We start from the raw sequence: 27450 nt of genomic DNA on the forward strand, positions 1-27450 counted from the left end.
GAACAACTCAGAACAGATCATTTAGATGCATCGGATTACATATGATATCATAATGTATGAATCACTATTATGGTAAACTTCAGTTCCCCAATACTTTCCCTTATCATAAGTTGCACTAGTGTCGCTTGATCTCATGGCCTACTAACATCATACATCCTTTGTCATTTCATCCTCTCTCTCTCTCTCTCTCTCACACACACACACACACACAAACACACGATTAAACCTATACAAAAATTATCACACACGTACACAATTAAACCTACAGAAAAATTATCACATTGGATCATCACGGTCAAAAAGCACTAAAAACCTATCAGATTGAAATAAGGGTGATAAAATGCTCAATAAACAGTAGGATGCCATAGAAGATTCTAACTTTTGTGGACCTATGTTAGTTAGCTTGAAATTATTTGTCTTGTTTAGATTTGCTGACATAATTTGGTAAAAAACCAATTTAAATGGGAATTCCATTGAGATTTAGATGATTGGCTAAGGCTAAAGCAATTTGAGGGGGACATGGTGACAAATATATATTAAGTTTATATACATGAAAACAAATAACAAGTTAAAAACCTGTTCATTTTTGCATCAAAAATATATTTACATTTCATTATATCAAAACATAAGAAATCATTTTCCACATTTTATTCGTTAAACAAAGTGCAAATAGAATGTCTTAATCTCTATTTAAAAAAGTGAAAAATAAGAACTTTTTGGCCTAAAAAGGAGAAAAAAATAATAGGCATAAAGCCCCAAAATTTTAATTATAATCATTGGCCCTCAAATTATTTTCTTCAAAATTGCCCCAAGACCCACATGGTATAAGGTTATACTAATAATATTGCCCAAAAGACCCATAATTTTAATAGTTGGAACTAGTTGTTTCTTAAATATTCTAGGATTTTGTTGGCGTGTGCCTTAGGTCACATGTTAAGAAGTTTAAAAAGATTGTATATTTTGAATGAAAGTGCATGCAATGCAATAAAGAATGTAAAATCTTTTCAAGTCATTTAACTTGTGCCCTAAGGGAACAAGTTAACAAGACCCATTATTTCTAATAAATTCACATCATATCATGATAGCAGTGGGGTATAATTTGGCTAAAAAAAAGGGTCCATGATCCCTTAAGAGAGTTCATAGCATGCCATCTTCTTAGTAAAGCTAAATTTTGATACACGATGTCAACTTACATATGGAGATAGCCTAGAGAGAGTGAGAGAGAGAGTGAGAATATAACTTCTCATTTCTCAGAATCTTCTTCACTACAGTTTTCTTAATGTGCAACGTCAAGGGGTTGGCTTGGTGGTTAAGGCTTGGGCCCTGGGAATGTGCTCCCTAGAAGGTCTCAGGTTCGAAACCTTCTATAAACAATTTCTTGGGGCCAGTCCATACCGGGTTTTGCCCTAGCTTTAATTGGGACCCCGCAAGTGGATGGTGGGATTGGTCCCCTGAATTCATCAACCCAATGGACCAGATACTGAGTTATCAAAAAAAAAAAAAAAAAACGGTTTTCTTGAATTGCAACTCTCTGTTCATCCATATGCCTTCATTTCAGCCAAAAGAATAAGAAGAGTGGGAAGCTAAGAAATCCACCTATTGCTCTAATCTTGCACCAGAGACTGCACCATTACCTAATTTTATCTAATTTAAAGTTCCTATTGATGTTTCTTGGTTTTACAAGCCCTTTAAAAAAACAAAAAGTAATTTGACTTAAAAGTAGCTCAAATTTAAAACAAACATCGCAGAAAATAAAATAATTTCTACCATATTTAGTGGGTGTTTGGGAAGTGAGTTTTTATGTAGGTCTTTTTAGTTGTAAGATATTATTGGAGAAAATTTTTTTTTGTGTTTAGGAAGATAGTTGGATTTTTTTGTGATTGGATATGATATTTGTGAGAGAAAAAGTGAAATGATTATGGGATTATATGTGATATTTTGTTTGGATGTGTTTTTTTTTTATTTTGCAAAAAGTTTGTCTTTTTGTGGAAAAAAAAAAAAAAAAAACCCAAGTTCAAGACTTCCCAAACACCACCTTAGTTTGAGCCAAATAGGGTACGCCCTACTTTCTAAAATTGGAAAGCAAAACTAAGAGCCACTTGAGCATGAAGATCCAATTCATTATCCCTCATAATTAATTAGAAAAGAGAGAAAATATCATATACACTTCTCCCATTCAAAATCACTAACTTAACTTCGGGTATTTTTTTATCATTGCTAATTAAACAACTTTTGGCATCCAGAATTTCCACTGACTTGTAGCACAAAACTTGGATACTCCCATCACACCATGTGTCATTGCTTATGTGTCCAAACCAATGGGTAGTGGAAAATCTGACAGTTCGAAAGTAGATTGGGAGACTAGGGATGACCCACTTAGTGTGAATTGCAGTTTCCCATTTTCCGGGGACCGCCGCCTAGGCACCACATGGTACTCCAAGATTATCTAATAATTTTCCCAAAACTTCAAGAGACTAAACTAGGATAAAAGATGCATACTTACAGAAGCAGAAATGCTAAGCTTTGCAAATTTCACACACACACACACAGATCAATTACAAGCTTATAGAATGCAACACCAATATAAAAATCCCCAAAACCAAAGAGACTCAATTGTAGAGTTTATAGAATCAAAAATCAGAGCAAAACTTCCTAAACACCAAAGAAAATAAAATTGGGGGAATTACAAACACACAGACTAAAAATGAAATTTCAATTTCATTTGAGACCCAATTGTGTTTGTGTGTATACCTTCTTTCTGACTGCAGAGGAGTTAGAAGAGAGAGAAGAGATGGAGATGGGAAGAAGCTTGGAGAGCAAAGTCTGGAGCTTGGAATCGTCACAGAGTGCCAATCGAGTCAGCATCCGATCCAGCATTTCTTCCATATCTGCATCCGATTTCTCAGTGACCATAGGAACCTGACCTGACGACGATGATTCCGCCATTTTTGTGCTTTTTTTTTTATCTTCAGACGAAACAGAGACCGCCAAGAGAAGGCGTTGTGAGCAAGTCTTCTTGCTTCGGCAATGACCGCAATTTGCAAGTGCGTTTAAAAGGTTTGTGAACCGATTCTATTTTAACCCAAAATATGTGTTAGCCTAATCTCCAAATATAATTTAGGCTAAAAGTTTGACATCTTTGGGAAAGTTAAAATGTCACTATCCTATTTAAGTCATATCATATTATTTAAGTCACATTATTTTTTTATCACATCATTTCAAATCCAACTTATACTTCATAAAAAATTAAAAAGTACATTTATTTAGAAAATTCTAAACAACTACTAATAAATATAATATATATTGACTTTTAAAATATATATATTTTTTCATGATATACCTTAATTAATTATTTCGATTTAAATTTTTGTATCTTCTATTCAAATTTTTGTATCTTTTTTTCTAAGAGATTAAAGTTTTTTTTTTTTCTTCTTCTTCTTCACTCCAATCCTCTCTATCAAAACTCACCATCATTGTCAACATCATTGTTTTTTATTATTTTGTAACCGTAACCCTAGAAGAAAGTTTGAACAAAATTAAATAATGAATGATAGTAATAATTAAAATAATTTTTGAAAGCAACCCATCAAAAAGGAGGTAAGTATTCATATAAAGGGGTTTCACAATTTTTATAGAGTATCATCAATTATTTCCTATATTATTTTTTGACAAAAATTAAAGCATACAACAATTAAATTAATAATAAGATATTATTGGAATTGTTTTTATTTTATCATTTAAATAGTGCATTATTTGAGAACTACTCTTTCTTGTTAGTGTCGGATACTTATATACTTATAAGTTTGGTTTTTACTTTTCAACGAGCATTCTTGTGGATAATTTATAATGTAAAAGTTTTTTTCTGTATTAAAAAGTTTTATAATGCTTATCTAAAAGTTTGGTTTTTTTTTTTTTTTTTTTTGTATTTATAATGCTTATGTGCTTATAAGTTTGGGGGGGTTTTTTTTCTATATTTGAGAATTATTTTCTGTATTGAAAAGATTTGAAATAATTTAGTTTTTTTTTAATTTGTTTATTATTTATTATTTGGGTTTACCTTGAGAGTAATTTGAAAAAAATAATAGGGTGTAATGAGAGTAAAATAAAATTTTAAATAATTAAATAGAGTGTCCTTAGAGCATCTCTAACGGTTCATCTAATGTTTCATCAAATTTGAGTCAAAAAATAACCATTTCCTCAATTTGATACTTCATGCTCCAACGGTTCATCAAATTCTGTATCAAATCCTGTGGGTCGACTTCTGTATCAAATCCTGTGGGTCGACTGGTTGGTCGACCGATAACTATAAATATATATATATATATATTTTTTTTTGCTTGCAGGTGGGTGACTCTTGTGGACATAATTTACAAATTTGTGGAATTATGGAAATTCATCAATTGTTTTGTTTGCAGGTGGGTGACTCTTCAGGTGGGAATATGGAAATTCCGCTGTTTTGTCTTCATCCTTCCCAATTCATCCAAAGACTCTGAATCCATACGCTGTTTTGTTTGCAGGTGGGTGACCGGTTGGTCGACCGGCCGGTCGACCGGGTAGGCAAAAATATTTATTTATTTATTTTTTTTACCTATTTGAACCTTTTTTGACCGGTTTGAACCTACCTAATTTAAAGGAAACCGGGCGACCGGTTGGTCAACCGACCGGGCAACCGGTTGGTTGACCGGTGTACCACTTTCAACGGTCAGTAACAGTGATTTGGTAAAATCTGTGTCTTGATCTCAGTTTGATGTCTTGTTTGCTAAATTCTCATTTTGGTATGACTTTGGTGCAACCGTTGGAGCGTGAAAAAGTGGGTTTTTCATCAAAATTTAAATCTGATGCTGGGTTTGGTTCACCGTTGGAGATAGTCTTAGAAATTGGAAATACTTAATGATTTTTTGGTGTAAATAGAATCTCCCATTTCTTAACCATCAACTAGGGTGCAACTCGGCCTGCTTCGAGTGTGTTGGGAGGTTTGTCTAAACCCAATCTAAGTTGTATCGAGAGTTACTCAAGCTTGTCCAAGTTCAAATTATAATCAGAGATTGTCTATCCAACTTCAATCGAAATTAAACTCAAATTGTTTGAGGTGCTTGAATTGCACATAAAGTCTCGTTTGGGAACAAACTATTTTATTAATTTTTTTACTTTTTACGAAAAAAATATGTAGAAAAGTATAAAATGATATGACAATTTATAGTGATTTTTTGACTTTTTAACTAAAATAGTTACTCCCCAAATGAGGCCTAAATTTCAATTTTTTTTAGTATAGTTAAGTTAATTAATTTGTTAAAATTAGATTACTTACAATTTTTTTAGTCTATAAAATCATTAATAACATCAAAATAAATCATATGTATATATATATATATATATATTATAAAAAGTAATATTTTTCTCATGCTTAAATAACACATTATAAGAATTTATTTATTTTTTAAGAGAGCCACGTCAGCATGTACCATCAAATATTTTTTGAAAAAAAAAATAACAGGTGCATTATACGGATCAATTGCTAGTAAATAGATAATGTAAGAGAGATGTCATTGTGATGCTCTTCATAATTTATGAGTGATAAAAAATAAATAAGTAAAATTTTGTATTGTGTTACTTATGTATATAATATATATACAGGCTAATTTAGTAACTTTTTGGCTATTTGGCTAAAAAGGTAAGTAAAAAAAACTTGTATGTTTGGGATGACTTTTTGGCTAATTACGAAAAGATGTGCAAAAAGTAGAGAGAAAAGAAAATCTTTGACTTTTTGATATGGGTTGTTGGCTTTTTGGCTTAGTAACTTTTTAGCTAATTGGCTAAAATAGCCTCTTGCCAAACGAGGCCTTAATATGATCTAACAATCTAAATTATTTTAATATCATTTAATGGCTAATAATTTATATATATATTCAATATTTTTATATATTTATATATATAATGCAGGTTTCAGATTGTTTGATATCTTTGCCCAAACTTGACCAAATTTAATTCGGACTTTTGAATTTTTGCTCAAACCCGTACTGAATTTAAAAATATTTTGACCAAACCCTAAAAAATTTCGAGCTGGACTCAAGTTGCTCGGGTTAAGTCTGCCCAAATTGCTCTAAATTCATCAATTCTCACGGTTATATCAAAGTCATAGCATAACGGTTCATATCTTCTCAAGTCATATCAAAATCATATTAATAGGTATCATGTCATTAATCCATCACCATATTCCAAAGAAATTATAGTTCAAATTGTACACAATAGTTCCATATCACAATCAATTACAGTATGTTCCCGTGTCCGTTCATTCTAGCATAGTTCAAAAGGTTATGCATAATAGTTCATATGAAATTGTGTTAAGTACGGTGTAAAGGACTAATCTAGTAAATTCTCGTTGTTTACAAGTCCCAACAATTTCCATAGTATGGGTGATTTGTCAAGTTCACAAAGTTTCAAAGCATCACACATATAATTTACATTAGGTAGTAAGCCTTCAAGATAGTCAATAACTAGAGTTCATAATTCTAATAATTCAATTAGTTCAATCAACACGCATCAATAATTTATCTTATGCAGCAAATTACACGAATTCCCAAATCTATTTTCACACAAACATTTTGTATATAATAAAGGCAATACTTGTGTCAGTTGTCTCAGTATTCTGAGCATTTTCTAAAACAAAGGTATAAATCCTTCCTTGTCTAAGATTACTCCCCTCTTGCATATAAATTGCATTTGTCCTTGGTGCCATTGCTAATCCAACCCCACTAGCAACAGGTCTATTATCGTTTAGGTGAGCTTGTGGACAAGATTTAGCCAAGTGTCCTTTTTTTCCGCATCTGTAACAGGCTCCAAATAGGCGGCGACGAATGCCCCAATGTTTTTTTCCACATTCTTTATACGTAGGTACATCATTGTTCCCATTGTTTCCCCAGCTTATATTGCCAAAAGTTCTTGGATTTGTTTTTTCATTTACAAAGGTCATTGAAGCATTAGTCTTTTCAACTTTTGGTTTCTATTGTTTCTTATTTTCCCATTCAGTTGATGATGTTGACTTTGATATTTTCAAGGTTGCTATGTTTGCCTCAGACATTAAGGCCCTATCAAGAACGTCCACGTGCTTTGTCAATTTCAAAATATTTACACGGTCACGCACATCAATATCTAATCTGCCCTCAAATTTTCTTGCCCTTTTATAATCAGTGTCTATCATATGGGGTGCGTATTAGGCTAGTTCAATAAATATTGCCTCATATTCAGCCATATTCACGTCACTTTGCTTAAGTTGTTCAAACTCGGATACTTTCCTATCTCAGATGCATTGGAGAAAATATTTTTCATAGAAAAGTTCTTTGAATCTGTCCCATGTCATACTTTCATTATCATTTTGTACTAACATCCACTATCTCCTGGCTTCTTCTTTAAGTATAAATGTTACTAACAAAACTTTCTATACCTCAGTACACAAAAATACTTCAAATATTTTCTCAGTTTCAAAAACCCAAGCCTCGGCTTTAAGTGGTTCAATACCCCATAGAAATTCTGGTGGCTTTATCTTACTGTATTTTTGTATCAAAGTTATCATATTATTATTCATTGGTTCAAGTTGTACTAGGGATGGCGGAGGAAGTAGGGGTGGTTGTCTTCGTTGCTGTTGTCTCATAGATTCGGTTAAGGCTTCAACCATTCTTTCTAGTCGATTAATTCTAGCATCAGAAGATTCAGATTCATCTACATTTCTTATTCCTTCTATTCGTCTATACGTAAGTAGAGACAATAGTAAACATAGGCAAATAGTTCTTACAGATTACATAACTTGTACGTGTAGCGCCCGACTTCCTCGGCGCGTCCCCCTTTTCGGAGAGGGCACGAATTGGTCTTACTGCTACAGTTCAAATTCCTGTCATGGTTCTGAATCTAATCTCACAAAGTGCAATGTGAGACTGATAAACACCAAAGAGTCCAAATCTGGAAATTGGTTTTGAAAAATCAATTTTGAATCAAAAAGCGCCAACACATAGACTGCTTTGCCAGATTACAAAGTCGCCACCTAAATATTTTATTTTGGAAAATTTAGAAAACCTTGACTCATGCCAAAGGCCACGTGTCCGTCATCACCAAAGTTGCCTCAGCTCGAGACCTTGGGTACGAGAGGGGAAGGTCCTGAAATGAGCACCCCGCTCGCCCGATCAAAGGATCGGCCTCTACTAAGCATGATATGTTGTTTTTATAAACGCATGTGTTCTTATTCCGGTTATTAATCTAACTTACTATGTGATGCGCACAGCATACAAGTATAGACTCAATCACGAGAATTAGAACAAAACAACTCATGTTTGTTTTTGAAAGTGGTTTGAAAGTGCTACTTGCAAGTAGGCTAAAACGCAGATTTACTACCCTCAAGTGGGCTTTAAAACATGATTTTGCCACTTCGCAAAGTGGGCTTAAAACTCACAATCATCGAGTTATTCCAATTTAGGCAATAAAGCCTTCATCTACAGGCATTCATGTAGTTTATCAGTTAAGCAAATAGCCTCATGGCAAGCATGCTAACATGGCAACACTCACACTCATGCAAGGATGCTAAAGCGTAAACACTTACAGTGTACTCCAAGCCAAAATAGAAAACTAGTTAGAAATCATGCATGATCCTAACTATATTAAGATGCCTAATGCAACACATGCAAAAATGCAACTAAATAGGCTCGGCTATCTAAGATGGCATATGAATGCAACACTTGATAACATGCTTTGAAACACGTATTCAAGTAGGTATTGAAATACAATGCAGTTTGAATGATGCGCCGAGCCCGGTGCATGCAATACAAATGAATGATGCAAACATGCAAAGCATAAGGATGCTAATTGAACATGCCCTAAAACTAACCATCGAAAGCGGTTAAATAAAAGAGAGAAAGAAATGGGGTTGGAAGACATGCATACACACACGCACACTTAGTACAACATTATGCCCTCTCGACGGAGGGTCCGAATGAATAAGCTAAGCTAATCTAAGCTAAACTAATTAACCAATCTAATTAAGCTAATTAGACTAATTATTACACAACAAATCGACTAACTAGCAAACTACTTACTAATTATTACAATACTTCAACTAATTAACAATCTAATTAATCAAATTACAAAACTGTAGACACCCCATTTTTGACCGACCTTAAGACTTAGACGTCACCGATTGAGTGCTTGGTGATGTTGCATAATGTACTCGTTCAGAAGTTTCAGAGTCGTGGCCGTGAGCCCTGCCTCCGGACTTCCGAACCCTTTTCTGTGCCTTGTCTCAGTTTGCGAACCAGACTCGGTTTTCTCTGTTTCTTTTCTTGAGGGGAGGGAGAGGTCCCGTAGACCATCTCTCAATGTCCGTAGGCTAAATTTGGTGGCCGTAGGCCATTTTGCCCATTTCGGGGTCCGGTTCCCGGTTTTCGGAGCCGTCAGGCCGTGTGCCTCGGTTCGGGACCGCTTAACCATCCCCTATTGCTCTGATTTTTGGCATACTTCTTATTTGCTCCCTTTTGAGGGACACTGGGGGCTGAGAAACCCACTTCGTGGTCGAACGCCACTTTCGGTGTTTAACAGCCCATTTTTGGGATCCCGAACTGCGCGTTTTGGCCCCCGAACATTCGTTTTGCAACGGTTTTTGTTCATTTTTGGCAGGTACCTCTGTTTTATCACTAGGAAGGTCACTGAAGGGTGGGAGGCCAGCAATTGTTGCAGCAACCAGTTATCTCTCCTCTGGAGCCTCCCGGCGCCCGTTTTTCCAACTTCCGGGCTAATGTTGAACACCTTAGGGTTAGTGTTGCCAACTTTCAACCACATATCTGTGATCTACACACCTGGGAGGCCCCTAAAAGTTGGTGGCCGGCCATTAAGGTTACCTGACCCTTTTGACCCCTTTCTTCCGGGCTAATGTTGAACCCCTTGGACCTTTCTTCTTGAACTCTGAACCACATATCTGTGATCTACACACCTGAGAGGCCCCTAAAAGTTCATGGCCGGCCAGTAATTCAAATTGACCCTTTTGACCCCCTCTTTCCGAGCCAATGTTGAACCCCTTAGACCCACTTTCTTGGAATTTTAACCACATGGTTGTGTTGTACACACATGGGAGTACCTCCCCAGTAGCTGGCCGGCCAGAAAATCTCATTGAACCTTTTGACCCCTAGCCGGCCGGCTAGGGGGTGTGGCCGGCCGGCCACCTCCAACAAAAGTGAGAGGCCGGCCGTGTTCCTCGCACTGTGCACTTTACAGCTGTGGGGCAATATCCCCCAGACAAGATATTTATCCGGGGGATATTTCGTGGGGAAATTTTTCTCTCCTTCTCCCCCACCTTTACACCCCCTTTTGAACCCTTATAACCAGCTGGTGGCCTCCTTTGTTGGGGTTAGAAAAACTCTCCTTCAAGCTTCCATAGCCAACTCCATCTCCATCCTTCTCAATTCTTCAAAAAACCCTAAGCCCCTAACCACCATTCCTTCTACACCACCAAGCTCTACCACCACCATCTCATTTCCAGCAGCAAGGAAGGTTTCCCAAAGGCCAAAGAAGCTGCAAATCCATCCAAGAAGCAACAAAAGTTTGAGTCTTCAAGGGTAAGTAACACTTTTACCCTTTTGACCCTTTTTCTTGATCTATTTCTAAGCCCCACCTCCTTTTGGTTTCAAGCTCTGGCCCTAACTGAAAAGGGCCCTCTTTTGAGCTCATCTTCACTTTTCATTAAGGGCTCAACCCTGTTTGAGCTCTCTATAATACACTTGCTTCATTGATCCTCTTGTATGTCATATTTTTGCATGCTATTTTTGGCCCATGACCAATCTGTTTTTGAGCATGTTGTAAACTGGTATAAGGCTTATTTTGAGCCCCTCTTCAACATTGGAGAAGGGCTCAACATTGTTTGGTACCTCCATGTGTCACTTGTAGTTATATCCCTTATTTGGCCCCATTTTTGCATAAATTGGCAGCCCTCTTTGCTTCTGTTTTCGGACCTTGGTCCGAACTGAAAGTGGCCTTATTTTGGCCTATACTTCTTGTTTCATTAACACTTTTTTTATGTTTGGTGATTATTTTGTATACTTCATGTTATAGCACCTTTTGAGCCTTGTTTTGCATCACATTTTTAGCACATTTGTATATTGATTTTGAGGCTTCCATATACTGTAAATATTCATATTTTTAGTCCCTCTTCAGTGTTGTAGAAGGAAATTTTTCAGTTTGGGTTTTTATTATGCCACTTGCTTCATTACCCCTCTTTTGGCCCCTATTCTTGCATGCTATTTTTCCCATACCTATGCTTGCTGTTTGGCCATATTTATAACTGTGAAAGTGCATTTTTTGGGACTGTATAGCTTCTGTCTTTGCATTGCATGTCCATATTGTGCATGTTTAGCATAGCTATAGGCCATTTCAGGCGCCTAAATCCGCATTTCGGGACATTTCCTTGCATTTCATGTCATTTCGCTTCATTTCGGGACTGTTTTCCCCCATATTTTAGTGCTGAAATTCCATTGGCATACTTGCATATCATTTCCATGTCATTTCATTACATTTTGTCACCGCCTCGGTTTGCGTGCCCGTATGCACGCATTTCGAGGCACTTCATTTTTATCCGCCGGCATCCTATGTGAGTGTGGCTGAGGCTCACTCATGTTGGTATAAGCCCATTTGTCATTTCCATGTCATTTCATCGCATTTTTGCATTGCCTCGGTTTGCGTGCCCGTGTGCACGCATTTCGAGGCACTTTATTTTTATCCGCCGGCATCCTATGTGAGTGTGGCTGAGGCTCACTCATGTTGGTATAAGTCCATTTGTCATTTCCATGTCATTTCATAGCATCATATCATCGCCTCGGTTTGCGTGCCCGCGTGCACGTATTTCGAGACACATATCATTGCCTCGGTTTGCGTGCCCGCGTGCACGTATTTCGAGACACATATCATCACCTCGGTTTGCGTGCCTGCGTGCACGTATTTCGAGACACATATCATTGCCTCAGTTTGCGTGCCCGCGTGCACGTATTTCGAGACACATATCATTGCCTCGGTTTGCGTGCCCGCGTGCACGTATTTCGAGACACATATCATCACCTCGGTTTGCGTGCCCGCGTGCACGTATTTCGAGACACATATCATTACCTCGGTTTGTGTGCCCGCGTGCACGTATTTCGAGACGCATATCATCGCCTCGGTTTGCGTGCCCGCGTGCACGTATTTCGAGACGCATATCATCGCCTCGGTTTGCGTGCCCGCGTGCACGCATTTCGAGACACCTCATTTTCCATAGCATTGTGTATGTTAGGATTGTATCTTAGTTGCATTTCATGCATATCATGCATATTGCATCATGTCCGGAATAGGAGTTAGCCCGGGCACGGGAAACGAGGTACATTTCGTACTCCGAGTGACGAAATGTGTCTCAATTCCCCAGTCACCGACACTCCGGATTATCCATGATGGAGTTAGGTTTTAGCTGTAGTTTCATGTGCATTCATCCTATATTGAGTTGTGCATTTCGACTCCTCGGCCATCATGCCTCGGTATGCGTGATTGGTGGCGCGAGGATCGAGACATGCATATATCTGTGCAAATACATTGCTATGCCTCTTTCCTGCTCTCTGTTGCAGCAAAACGAAGAATCAGCAACCTTTTGGGGCTTGGCACGCATTTCAAGAACAGGTGTAAACAGAGGCTAATTGGGGCATTCCGGTGGATTTCCGCGCAAGGCAACCCGGACATGCATCATCCATCAGAAGCAAGGCAGTCCCTGGCTTGCACGCCAGTTTTACTTGCTTTCTTAGTTAATTCATTAATTAATTAGAATTCTGTAATATTTTGGACTGTAATATTCTTTTATTTGGGGACTGTAATATTTGGACTGTATATTTATTCGGACCCTCTGCGCGAGGGCATAACTGTAATAAGTGTGCGTGAGTGTGATGTATGTCTTCCAACCCCACGTCTTTCTTCCCTTTTATTTATCCGCTTATGATGGTTAGATTAGGGCATATTTAAATTAGCATACAGTATGACAGCATGTTTGCATCATTCATCTGTATTGCATGCACCGGGCTCGGCGCATCATACTAACTGCATCGTATTTTTTTAATTTCAAAGTTGAATACATGATAGTTGTAACATTTCATATGCCATATTAGAATAACCGAGCCTGCTATAATTGCATTTTTTTTGCATGTGTTGCATTAGGCATTTCTGTATGTTTAGGACCATGCATGATTTCTAACATAGTTTCTGTTTTGGCTTGGAGTACTCGGTAAGTTTTATGCTTTAGCATCCTTGCATGCGTGTGAGTGACTGCCATGAATAGCATGCTTACCATGAGGCTATTTGCTTATGTGATATAACTGCCTGAATGCCTGTGGGTGAAGGTTGGGTTATCTGAATTGGAATAAATCATCAAATGTTTTAAAGCCTACTTGCGGGTAGCAAACCACTTTCAAAAACAAGCATGAAATGTTTTGTTCCAATTTGGGCGACCCGGTCTATACTTGTATGCTGTGAGCATCACATAGTAAACTAGGCTAATAACCGGAATAAGAACTCACAATGTTTTCAAAAATAGATATCATGGTTAGTAGAGGCCGATCTTCGATCGGGCGAGCGGGGGTGCTCACGAAGTGACCTTCCCCAATCGTACCCAAGTTCCCGAGCCGAGGCAACTTTGGTGATGACGGATACGTGGCCTTAAGCAACGAGTCAGGGTTTCCTAAATTTCCCAAAATAAAATATTTAGGTGGCGACTCTGTATCTGGCAAAGCAGTCCATGTTTGGCACTTCTTTTCAAAAATCTGTTTTCTCAAAACGATTTGCCGGATTTGGACTCTTTGGTTCAGATTAAGAACCGTGACAATTTGAGAGTCCGAGCTGTAGTGACCCCAAACGAACAGAACGAGACTTAACCCTCCCGGGGCGTTCGGGGGACGTCTACAGTTTCTGGCGACTCCGCTGGGGATTTAGAGAACTTGACTCGAACTCGTGATATCTGTTTTTGACTACACTTGTGTGTTTCTTTGCATTGCATTTGCATTTGCATTGGTGCGCCTAGGACACCGGGTTTGCCATCTGCTATTCCTGAACGGTTTGCCGGAGGCTTGTCTTGTCAAGGCATGACCATAAGGCTGACCGGTTGTGGGCTCTGCCAGTATGGGAACACAAACCCCGGTTTTACCGGGGCACCCTCTTTGACCATTCGACCTAGTGCATATTCGGATCCATAGTGACCATTCCAAATTAGGACAGGTTGCTTACCCGTTTATAGGTTGTTTGAAACCGCTGTGTGCGTAATGAAACCCTAGCTCCTGACACAATAGGACAGGGAAACCCTACCCCAACATAGGGGTGTTTTGGCTCTTACTTATCTGTTATGTGCTTTAGAGTGCGTCTCTACAGGAATGCATGTATCAGTATATGAGTTTGGGTATCAAGCCTGCGGGCATCAGTTCAGTATTGTCAGTATCAAGCCTGCGGGCATCAGATCAGTATATGAGTTCAAGTATCAGGCCTACGGGCATCAGTTTAGTACATGAGTTTTAGCATTAGGCCTGCGGGCATCAGTTCAGTATTATGGGTATCAGGCCTGCGGGCATTAGCCAGTATTTGCGAACGAGTTATCTGCGGATATCAGATTCTGTTTCAGGGAACAGTGATACAGGGATAATAATCAGTGTTCGAGGCCAGTGTGTATTTCAGCTTATTGACTGTGTGTTGATTATGCCCGACTGTGTGTCTTGCATTTTATTTTAAGCTGTTATGCTGTCCGTTTATCTGTTTATTTATTTCCTTTTCGCTTTATTTATCTTTTGCTAGGTCAGTTTTAGCACGATTGCTTCCAACCCAACAAGCATTCCCCAAGCACCTTGGACACGAGGTCGTCGACTCCACCGATCTGAGGATCTAATCGACGGACAGCCAGTGTTCCATTCTCTACCCCCTGTTACCAGAAGGAAGCCGAAAAGACGCAGTGTGTCAGAACAAAGATTGTCAGAACAGTGGGTTACTTTATCAGAGGACTACAGGACTGAGGTCTCAATTACTGCTGTAGAAATAGACATACCAATTAGACAGATGGATCAACCGAATACATCAGGGATGGAGGCTCTAATGCGCCAGATGCAGGAGAGCATGAGACAGATGCATGATGATGCCACCCGTCAATCGGAGTTTTCCAAACAGCAGGCCACGATCATGGCCCAACAGACCGAACTAATCACCAGGCTGCAACAGCAGAATACAGCATCTGCTTCATAACAAATCCCTCCTCCGGCAGGGGCTCCGTTACCTGAACAGGCACCTACTGTTCAGAACGCCCCACCAAACACCCAGAATACTCTACTGACTGTCCAAAATGTACAAGAGGACACGAATCTTCCAACGGGGCCAGCTCCGCCCCCGCTTCCACCACAACTGTCCAAGGTCCATACATCCAATCACCCGGACTCTCCATTCGAGGTCGAGGTTGATCATACAGCTCTGAAATTGAGCAAATTGGAGAAGCTCTTTAAGAAGTCCCAAGGGGTCAAGGCTATGCCGGATATCGGAGATGGATATACCGAGGAGGCCGTAACACTCCCCGATAGGTTCAAAATGCCACAAATCGACCGTTTTGACGGGACTGGCGACCCCATGGTCCATATCCGACTGTTTGCGGATGTCTTGCGGCCAATGGGCCTTACACGACCACAGAAGCTCTCACTATTCGGCCGAACCCTGTCGGGTGTGGCCTCCCACTGGTACGCAAGATTACAAGATGAAGTGAAGAAGAATTGGGATGAAATGGCTGAGGCCTTTGTCACACAATATTCATACAACACTCAGATCGAGATCACAACCCGCGATCTTGAAACGACAAGGCAAGAACCCAAGGAATCTTTCTCGGACTTTGTGATCCGATGGAGGGCAAAGGCGTCAACAATGACTTTAAGGCCCACGGACAAAGATCAAATCCGGATGATTGTGCGCAATCTCCACCCAAAACTGATGCTGAGAATGATTGTAGTCCCCTTTCCTACTTTTGCAGATTTACATGATATGGGGGTGCAAATCGAAGACGCAATGAAACAAGGTCTGTTTGACCACGACAGAGAACAACCGAGGAGGGCCTTTAACCGTAACAACAATGCAGGCCCGAGCGGCGCTGCAAATACGAGAGCCTCGGAAGTTGGTATGGTCACCACCACTCCCCCTCCCCCTCCCCCTCCAAGGCCCATGGCTGCCACACCCTTCTCCGGCGCGTCCGGAAGCAACACACAAGCCACCAACAGATTCCAACCACGAGGCCAAAGAACCTTTACCCCACTATATATGCCTCTGACCAAAGTTCTGGGAATACTGATCAGAAAGAATCATTTAAAACCCCTGGAACCAAAGCCATTACCGAATCCACTCCCCCCCTCATACGACCCGTCAAAATACTGTGCATACCACCAACAACACGGTCATGACACCGACCGTTGTTACAGATTGCGTCATGAGATCCAAGATCTTATTGACAAACAGGTGATCGCACCTCCCGATCAACCCAATGTCACCACCAACCCTCTCCCACCACATAACCAAGCTCCTCCTCCCAAAAGAATTAACTTTATCCAGACTGGGGTCGCATCTTACGATCCTAGCATCTATATTACGCCCACCCACCTACCCAAGCCGGAGGTGCTCCTTCCCGATTGCACTGACTTCTTGTGCATGGTGGACATCTCTAAAACCCAACCAGAACCGGTGGTGGTGACCGTCGAAGACAGGGCAGGGCAGATTTTGGGAAAGAATGAGATTATTGAATCTGGGACTGGACAAAATTTTGCTGGGGGAGCCTATGATCCGAGCAAGTACATCCTAACAACGAGCCGAATTGGGCTAAGTGTAGAATTGCCAGAGACAGGAGAACTATGCATGATCCGGGGGGATGGGTCTGAGCTATGGACAGATGAGTTGACAGCCGTAGAGGAGGACTTTGCTAACTTACAATTTCTCGACGACCAGGAACTGGGAGATGCGTCGATTAACTGGTATGATTATGAGGGATCAGAGGAGGCCACAGGATGGCTCGAAGATCAACCGGATGCAGTGGGGGAAGCCCAATCAGAACAGAGCCCGGCAGGGGCAGAAATATCAATTGTGGCCGGAACGGCCGAAAGTCAAGTTGTATCGCCGGAGAGCGCCGGTGTTAAGAATTCCGCTCAAGACATGGGCATTATAGAGATGGGAACTGTTGAACAAACAGCTGTACTGATGCAGCTAGAACAAGAAAAGTTTGAGAAGGCTGAGAGAATTAGAAAAGCTAAAGGCCCTGAGGGGACTGAAAGTGCTGTGTGCACGATGACAGACAATGCTGCGAGCATATGGACAGAGAACACTGAGAGTGCGAGTGGACCGGAGCCAGACAAGTGTCTGTTGGCTGCCAGCGGAATGTGGTGGGAAGATGACGACTTGTGTCTCGCCCACACCGATGAAGACTGGGGGAATAACCAGCCGGATGATACTTGGTATCTTGATGAAGTGGATCATATGACAAGAAGTGGGCGGTACTTCAAACCCCCACACCTGGACCAACCCGAGGCATCCAGGAAAGATAGAGAAGTGGAGAGACAGAAGGAGAAGCAGATTGAGGATAAAGCTGTGCTGAAACAGTTGAAGAAAATACAAGCAGACATCTCCATCTGGGGACTGCTAATGGCATCACGAGTACACAGAGAAGCTGTCCTATCTGCTATGGACAAGTCCAAACTCTCCATAGACACCACGCCTGAACAGCTGGTTGGGCTGGTTTTTCCGGGAGGAGGTTCCCCAGCATTAACCTTTTCGGACAAGGAGCTACCGCCTGAGGGCACAAACCATAACAAACCTCTCTATATTTCTGTGGAATGTAGAGATAAGTGGATACCGGTGGTACTTGTTGATACCGGGTCTGCGATTAATGTCTGCCCAACCAGAACAACATATGCGATCGGGTTGAAACCCGTGGACTTCGTCCCAACCACCCAAGTGATCAGAGCATATGACAATACCAGCAGAGAAGTGATGGGGACTGTTAAAATTCAAACCAAGGTTGGTCCAGGACAACACAGTATCGAATTTCATATCTTGGACGTTCCTGCAACCTTTAACCTACTTCTGGGGCGACCGTGGTTGCACCAGGTCAAAGCAGTCTCTTCCACTCTACATCAGATGCTAAAGTACCCCCATGGGAAAGGGGTAGCGATAGTTTTCGGGAATTCTTCAATCCATCCGCCGCCGGAGGTGTCTACACCTGTCTTGGAGATTGAGCACGGCACGGAGGATGTGTTTTTGTTGGGGTTCACTTTGGGCGAGGCTCAAGTGGTGCAGAATGTCATGGCTGCGAATGAGGGCATGTATGTTAGTGCACAATCCATATACCTCATGAACAAGCTAAAGCATACCCCTGGGATGGGATTAGGGAGAAGCGGCCGGAAAGGCGTCTCAGTGTTGGCCGAAGTGCCACACAATCCTCACGCCTTTGGACTGGGTTATCTGCCCACCAAGGAGGATTGGGTGAGGAAAGGGAAAGAAATGGCTGGAAGGGCCAGGGCGAAGAAGGCCGGGAAGCCATTTGATTTAATGCACAGGCCCATCTGGGGTACCCTAAACGGACGTTTCGTCCGGGAGGGGGAAGATTTTCCATTCTGCGGCTTCCCGGAGCCATGGATAAACGCGGAGGGGAAGCACGTGCCTGGTTTTGAAATCTTCTTCGACATACAATTATCTGGGGATGATGTTGCCGAAGCGCAGACAGACCCACCAACTGAGGTTGAGCAATGTGAAGCAGTGGATCCTGAGAGCACAGAGCTTGAAATGGGGGTAGCACTGGCGAGTCTACTATCAGATCCTCCGATCGGCCAAGAGTGCTTGGGGGATAACTCTTCGGTTTCTGTGATTGGAGTTGAAATAGCTGCGGGCTTTCCAGCGCCGATCTTGGATGCATCTATCGCACCTTCTCTCATCTGGCAATATGAATAAGGCTTTTTATCTAGCAGCTCCGGGTCAGGTAGTGAGCCGGAATCTGATTCTACCGAATCTTGTACGTCGGAATCAGATTCCAGCTCGACTGAGTCTGAGTCCGGTATTCCTGGGAGTGATAACCCGGATGCCACAGTCCTGTCTAGGTCGTCTTTTTCATTTTCTTTTGAGTCTGTTGTAACAAAGGAATCTGACAGCTTGGAAGTATTTAATGAGAATGATGTGGATGTGGTTTCTGAGTATTTTTCTGTGCCTTTGATTTATTGCTTAAATCAGAATTTTCAAAATTTTGATGAAAACAGCGAGGAAGAAATTCCTCCAGTTTTGCAACGATTAATTGATCAAGAGCAGGAAAGATTTGTTAAACCTTTAATGGATGAAATCACTACTGTGAATGTTGGTACTGAGAAGGACCCGCGGCTGGTCCAGATCGGGTCCACGTTGTCTTCAGAGGAGCGCGAGCGCTTAGTCGCTTTATTAAAAGATTTCAAAGATGTTTTCGCGTGGTCCTACGAAGACATGCCTGGAATCGATCTTGAGATTGTACAGCACCGGATCCCTCTTGACCCCGAGGCCCGACCTGTCAAACAGAAACTCAGAAGGATTCGCCCGGACTGGGCTCTCAAAATTAAGGAAGAGGTCACCAAGCAAATTGACGCAGGGTTCCTGCTGGTATCTGAATATCCAACTTGGTTGGCCAACATAGTTCCGGTGCCAAAGAAGGACGGCAGAATTCGGGTCTGTGTAGACTTCAGAGATTTGAACAGGGCCAGTCCGAAGGACGACTTCCCCTTGCCACACATCGATGAATTAGTGGATTTCACGGCAGGGCACGCTTTGCTTTCGTTTATGGATGGTTTCTCAGGCTATAATCAGATAGTAATGGCACCCGAAGACCGGGAGAAGACTGCGTTCACTACCCCGTGGGGTACATATTGTTATCGAGTGATGCCATTCGGGTTGAAAAATGCTGGAGCTACGTATCAACGGGCAGCAACTACAATATTGCATGATATGATCCATAAGGAGGTCGAAGTATATGTGGACGACATGATTGTCAAGTCCAAAGATAGAGAAGGCCACTACACCGCCTTACAAAAATTCTTTCAAAGGATCAAAGAGTTTCGGCTGCGACTGAATCCCCAGAAATGCATGTTCGGTGTTACAGCAGGGAAGATGCTAGGGTTTCTGATTACACAAAGGGGCATCGAGGTCGACCCTTCCAAAATCAAGGCCATCTTAGAAATGCCACCACCAAGGACTGAAAAGGAGGTGCGAGGCTTTCTGGGTAAAGTGCAATTTATAAGACGGTTTATTTCTAAATTAACCTTGACTTGTGAACCACTTTCTGGCCTCCTGAAGAAAGGAAAGAAATTCCAATGGGACGGCCGATGTCAAGCAGCTTTTGAGCATATCAAAGAGTATCTACAGAACCCACCCGTGTTGTCGCCGCCAGAGCCGGGGAGACCGTTGATACTGTATCTTTCGGTAACTGAGACTACCATGGGCTGCATGCTTGCGCAAGAGTCAGAAGACAAAGTGGAAAGAGCCATCTACTATCTGAGCAAAAAGATGCTAGATTACGAGACCCGCTATACACCGCTGGAGAAGGCTTGTTTGGCCTTGGTATGGGCAACCAGGAAGCTGCGGCACTACCTGTTAGCCCACTCTGTAATGTTGGTTTCGCGTTTGGATCCCATCAAATAGCTCTTCGAGAAACCAGCACTTACGGGTAGGCTAGCTCGTTGGTTACTGTTGCTCTCCGAATTTGATTTGAAGTATGTAACGCGCAAGTCAGTAAAAGGCAGAGCGGTAGCGGAGTTCCTTGCCGACCACCCGGTTGAGGGGGATGAAGCGATTGAGTATCTATTCCCAGATGAAGCTATTCTACACGTCGAAGATGAAACCTGGACAATGTACTTTGACGGAGCGTCAAACCAGTATGGGTATGGGATAGGGGTGTTGCTGATAGCGCCCGACGATTCTCGTATCCCTTTAGCATTCAAGCTCCGTTTCAAAGTTTCCAACAATGAAGCAGAGTATGAGGCATGTATTGCTGGCCTGGAAGCAGCCCTGGAACTAGGGGCAAGACGAGTGGACGCCATTGGGGACTCGAACCTTGTTGTGTCTCAAGCAAAAGGAGATTGGAAGGTCAAGGAGGAAAGGATGATAATCTACCACCAAACCTTGGATCTGCTAATTCCTCGGTTTGAGAAGCTAAATTTCACCCACCTTGTAAGAGAGAACAACAGGTTTGCAGATTCACTAGCAACTCTATCTTCTATGATAGACATTCCGTCCGGAGTCCGGATGCGTCCAGTCATTATTGATCAGAAGTTCGTGCCAGCATACGAGTCAATTTCCGCCATAGATGAGGTTCAAGACGGCAACCCCTGGTATTACGACATCTGGAACTTCTTGGAAAAGGAGACATACCCACTAGGGGCAAATGCCAAAGATAAGAGGGCTGTCAGAAGAATGGCTGCTCAGTTTATCATCTGCGGGGGAAAGCTGTACAAAAGGGGGCATCTGGGAATGCATAAGCTTTGTGTAGAAGCTGAAGAGTCGAAACGCCTGATGGAAGCCATCCATGGGGGAGAGTGCGGTGCACACATGAATGGAGTAATGCTGGCTAGAAAAATCCTCAGACAGGGCTACTACTGGTCAACCATGGAGGAGGATTGTATTAGCTTTGTTCGGCGATGCCACAAGTGTCAAATTCATGCAAACCGAATGAACATCCCGCCGTCAAAACTGTACAACATGACTTCGCCGTGGCCTTTTTCAGTCTGGGAAATTGATGTGATCGGAGCTGTTACCCCGAAGGGGTCCAACGGGCATGAGTTTATCCTAGTAGCGATAGATTATTTCACAAAGTGGGTCGAGGCCCAATCATACGCGGTGTTGAAAGCGTCACATGTCGCAAAGTTCATCAGGAACAACATCATCTGTCGCTACGGGGTGCCAAACGAGATAATTTCAGATAATGGTTCCCACTTCAAGAAAGAAGTGATAGACTTGTTGGAGAAATACAATGTGGCTTTCCATAAGTCATCTACATATCGGCCGCAGACCAATGGAGCAGTTGAGGCCGCCAACAAGAATATCAAGCATATACTACAGAAGATGGTGGAAACCTATCGAGATTGGCCAGACAAGCTGCCATTTGCTCTGTGGGGCTACAGGACGTCAATCAGAACTTCTACTGGAGCAACTCCATATTCATTGGTCTATGGAATGGAGGCTGTTCTACCCATTGAGATTGAGGTTCCATCTTTACGAGTGTTGGCTGAATGCCAGATAGCCGAAGCAGATTGGCAGCAAAGCAGATTCGAAGAACTCATGCTCTTTGATGAAAGAAGACTGAAAGCACTGTACCACATCCAAGGCTATCAACGCAGAATTGCCCAGGCTTTCAACAAGAAGGTTAAGTCCCGGAATCTGAAAGAAGGAGATTTGGTGCTCAAAGACAACCGAGCTCCCATCCACGACCCAAGGGGCAAGTTCAAACCTAATTGGACTGGTCCTTACATCATCAAAGCTATCTGGTCAGGTGGAGCTGTGGTTCTGATGGATCTAGATGGCTTGGAGTTCTCACAACCGATCAATATGGACAAGTTGAAGAAATACTATCCTTGAGAGGCTCGCTAGGCCGAAAACCCGAAAGGGCGACCTAGGCAAAAGTCAGAGCACAAAAAATTAGAAAATATAAAAACTGAGCTCGCAAGGTTGAAAACCCGCAAAGGGCGGCCTTGGCAAAAGTTAGAGCGCAAAAGGAGAGTGAAAATACTCGAGTGAACCTGAGCCTGAACTACGTAAGGCTTGATTCCCATCTTTGGGATACGTAGGCAACTTCACCTTGAAGTTCAGCCATAAACTTTTCCCCGATCAACTCCGTCCATTTTGATCATCTCAGTCATCTTTATCCATCAGCATTTATCGTGATCTCCGGTACAGTGCTGTTCAGACTAGGGGCAACTTTCCGTTGCTATGCAGTGCCGCTTTGTTCTTCAGACTAGGGGCAACTTTCCAGTTGCAGGGATCTGAGGTTGTGCATCTCAGTGACAGATCTCCGGTGTGTCCAGTTCTGATCCACATCGAAAATAGTTTTGAAAAGTTTTAATGAAAGTTGACTTTGTTCAAATCAATCTTTTTACGACTAAGACCATTTTTGGACCAAAAACGGAAAATTTTCAGTACCACAACTTTCAATTTCATTGATTGCAAAACTGAGTTCTCCTGCTCTTGCATTACAATCGAGGTTGCTTTTTAGTACATTCATAATGAAAACTTGAAAATGCTAAATAAGCAATAAATTTGGGGCATAGTTGAATCAAGTATCTCTGCGTCCCCTCCCAGAGCTGGACAAAGCATCTGATGCCAAGCTAGGCCCGACCTGTGCCTCCTCATTGAGCCAATCCAAGCACTCATCGGACAGAGCGCAACTGAAAGTTGAAGCAGGGGCCAGGAGCTCTCTAGTCCTCCATGCTGTGGCATATCGGGCAAGGTGTACACCCCGGATTGGGAAAGCGGCTGGGTACTCAATCCCCTCCGGTGGACAAGTCTGATCATGGCCAAACTGACGCAGGAACCGGAACGGAAAATAGAATACGCAGTGGGTTAGACCAATCAATTGGATCCCAATCAGCCGGGACATACTATAGCTCATTGCCGGGAGGTTGAGCCAAGGACAACGCCAAGCAATGCCGTCTGCGGACAAATTGCACATCCAATCGAACCACCACCTTTCGTCAAGAGCATTGACTAGGCGCTTCCGAAAGAAGTAGCCTCGAGTTGAATAAGCCGGGCAAGAGTCCACAACCTGCAACTTGTCCATTAACCATACCTAGGGGAGGGATGGAAAATGAGAGAATAAAGAACAGAGAGACGTACGATGAGGGAAAAGTGAGACAAGGGTTTTGTGAGAAAAACCGAGCCTGAGGGCCAAGTGATGTGAGCAAATATATATGTGAGGTCGGGTGGGAAACATTACCTGCAGCAGCAGTGGACTCCCGGCAAACCTGGTCGCCTCCCGGCGATAGACAGAATCTAAGCCCATCAATGTCTCGGCCAAGGTCATGGCAATACAGCTCTTTCCTTCTCTCAAACCTTGGATGACTTCAATCAGGCGAATGCTAGCCCCGCCGAAGCCCGAGGAAAGCAGAAAGTGAGACAACAAACATAAGCAGAGGGCGTGTTGCCGAAAACCCTGCCAATAATGGTTGCTGCGGTCACCGGCGTCGGAAAAACGATGGATCAAGCCGAGGATGTCCAATTCCCCACTGCAGATCAGAGATCGAGCGTCATGCGCCGTGAGCCCACACATCTGTCCTAAAGCCTGAGCATGGCCAAAACGGAGCTGGGGCAAGATCACTTCAGAGCACTCAGACTCCATCAAAACCTGAAAATCTTCGAAAGTGGGGCACATCTCTTGGCCGCCGAAGCTAAAAATATGCGTCACTGGATTCCAGAACCTTGCCGCGGCATAGAGAAAAGGGAGATGTAGCGGAGTACGGCTTAGCGTGAATAGTGCATTCAAGCCGAAACCCCGAAAATTCAGCTTTTCCGAGCCATCTAGAGAAGAGATCCAAGATGTGATATTTTCTGCGAGAAACGCCTCCATCTTTGCCTAAAACTAAGATGAAATGAATGCTCCCGAAGTTGAGGCTTTTATAGAAGGAAAAACACTATTCACGGAGACACATGTCAAAAAATCTGGTGGCTGCAGGACTGAATGGCCGGCCAGCCACTTTTTATGGCTGGCCAGCCATTTACTTTTTCAGAAATGGCCGGCCAGCTCCCAGGGATGGTTGGCAATGATGCAGTGTATCTCCCTGGCCCTGTTTTATTCTTCGAGGGAGAGTTCCAAGCATTTCCATGCAACGGGAAAGTCAGAGGCCTTCATCTCCCTCCGTTTCGGATGTGTTCCGATGCCCAGATTGTCAGAGGAACACTCTGTTGTTGTTGTGTTTTGTTTATTGAGTTGTTGTTTTGCTTATCGAGTTGTTTGTCGAGCGGATGTGTTTCGTGTTTTCGAGTCATTGCTCTCTGTTTAAGCAATCTTTGTCAAAGTCTTGTTTATTTGCGTTGTTGCATTTTGTTTATCGAGTTGTAAACTTGCTAAAGATTCTGTTATATCTTAGTAAGTTGAGTTGCTTAGTTTGTTGCGTCGGTTCACTACCTGACTTGGTGATTACATAATGCGCATTACCATTCAATTTCATTTTTGTGCAAAATAAAATGATGCGATACGATGCTAAAGTTTAAAATACAAACATCTCTTCAAAAGCTATTTCATTTCATCATGCTTTACAACAAACAAAGGTACAAGTTTTACAAAAAAAAAAAAAATAAAACTACCTAACAATGTGCAAAGTGCTATAAACTACTAGCAAAAAGAAAAATAAAGCAGGAAATAGCAGCATCAAAGTCCTCGGGAGCGGGAACGAGAAGCACTCCTCATCCTCTTCTGCGGGACAATCTCCGCACCATCATCATCATCTGAGTCGGAGCCTCCCTCCTCGGCAGATGCCTCTGACTGACGATCTGTGGCCTCCTCCTCCTCCTCCTCCTCCTCATCAGGCTCCACCTCCACAACGTGAGCCCTGCGTCTGCGGACAGGCCCTCCTCGAGCTCCTCGGAAAGGCCTAGATGGCCCGGATCCTCTGGAAGGCCGAGATGGCCCTGCCCCCTGAAAAGGCCCAGATGGCCCAGCTCCCCAATGAGGCCCAGGTGGCCTAGCCTGCGGCTGACCGGACCATGAAGGCATCTGAAAACAAAGAGTTCAATTCAAATGCATCAGTCCAAGTATATACATTAGATGCGGATACAAGCAAGGGATACGTAAAGTGGATGCATGTAAATACAGTGTACAAGTGGGGTCTGTGTCAGATGTGCTCTACACAAAAAGTCTATCGATGCAGTGGAAATCAGCATGTCATCAGAAGTATGATAAATGCCAGAAAACTGAAGGGTACCTGGATGCCCGCGACAGACAACTGTGCCTCCCTCCGTAGGACCATGCCCTCGAGTGTGGCCACCAGTCCAACCACCTCCTCCATGTATCCTCGCGATGGCTGCAAAAATGAGCTCATAATCATCAGTGAACAGAAGAGTATCTAAACATCTTAATGATGAATGAAAAGAAGTGGAGCATACCGGCGGTGAGTCCGGATCAATGGCGTATCGATCACTGGGCATCGGAGGCTCCAGTGGAATCGGAGTCGGAAAGCTAGCCCCATACTGCCACGCCATCAACTCAGTAGGCATATCTGGCCATCCGGGATGAGGATGAACCGACGGAGCCGGAAGAACCGGTCTACTCCCACCTCTAGATGTACCGGCCCTGCTAGTAGAAGGGGCGTCTGCAGCCCGAGCCCGAGCCTGGTCCGAGGATGACATACCGGCAGGCCTCATCATCGGGATACGAGCTTCTGTCAATGGAGGCATCAAATATATGTGACGGTAAGTGGCGTAGTCCCCCTCCTCAACATGCAGTAAGGCATCAGTACCCAGCATGGCGCCGACTACCTCTGAGTAAGAGAGCCTGTCAGCAGTCCGCATACTGGCTGGGGGTACTGCGGGAATATCCTGAGAAAGATATCCCCATACCTGGCGCAGAAAGCGCTCCCCCAGGAACCATACCCTGCCAACCGGCCCTTCAAGCAGGACCCTATATTGGGAGATATCCGACGCTCCGGTATACTGAAGACGGAGGCCGTCACCTAGGGACACCCAGGGCTGCCATGTAATCTGCGGATGATGAATGCCTAAACCAATCAGAAATCGAGAATATATAGAGCAAATCAAAGATGAAAATGAAAAGAACTGAAAGTTTTGAGGTACCTCTGAATGTCGCACAGTGTCGAAATACTGTCGCAGGCGAAGGAGGGTCTCTCGAGGCCTCGGCCAGTGCGGGCCCTCGAATATCAATGAATATGGGGTCACGGGAATCCCCACCACCTCCAGCTCTGGGGCTAATGATGGGAAGTATACATAGACCCATAGCTGAGAAAAGCAATGCAGAATGTAAGTACGAAATGCTGAGAGCAAAATACAGATTGTAAAAGTGCGCTGTGTGTGCAATGTACAAGTAATGAGAAGCAGAAATGTAAATCAAGGGGACAGAAAGTACCTCCCAGACTCTCCAGTAGCCGCCAAGTAAGTCGCCCCGCCCGCGGGAGGTCGCGCTCATATAAAAGTAAAGGGTAGCCAGGCCGGCGCCACCCCAGTCATAACGATGGACCTGTGATAGGTCAACCAGAGCGCTCAGCAGGTATAGCCCAATGGTGTTCCCTCTGTCGGCGAACAGGGTAGTCCCGAAGAGGAACATCAAGAAACCACGGGCATACTGCTCCGTCTCCTCGGGAGTCTCGGGCACCATCTCTGCTCGCCGGAAGTGGGAAGAGAACCAAGTGTATCGAACTCTCCCAGAGACCCTGTCAACAGGTGGGTGAGCCCCCA

General features: G+C 43.1%; 1 protein-coding gene across 4 annotated transcripts in view; it reads right to left on the reverse strand.

Moving 5' to 3' along the window:
- LOC114319780 (uncharacterized) overlaps positions 1-3091 on the reverse strand; it is a 76408-nt gene extending 73317 nt beyond the window's left edge. For 2 of the 4 annotated variants that reach the window (XM_082910750.1, XM_082910748.1), the window contains exon 1: positions 2752-3091. In XM_082910750.1, the coding sequence (XP_082766876.1) occupies positions 2752-2946 (195 nt within the window). In that variant the 5' untranslated portion in view covers positions 2947-3091. The remainder of the gene's footprint in view (positions 1-2751) is intronic. The other 2 variants (XM_082910749.1, XM_082910747.1) reach the window with 2 other exon arrangements.
- Between the last annotated feature and the right edge of the window lie 24359 nt (positions 3092-27450).

The sequence above is a fragment of the Camellia sinensis genome, unplaced genomic scaffold (assembly GCF_055761805.1).
Source record: "Camellia sinensis isolate YWXY unplaced genomic scaffold, ASM5576180v1 Unanchor1, whole genome shotgun sequence".
NCBI classification, from domain to species: Eukaryota; Viridiplantae; Streptophyta; class Magnoliopsida; order Ericales; family Theaceae; genus Camellia; species Camellia sinensis.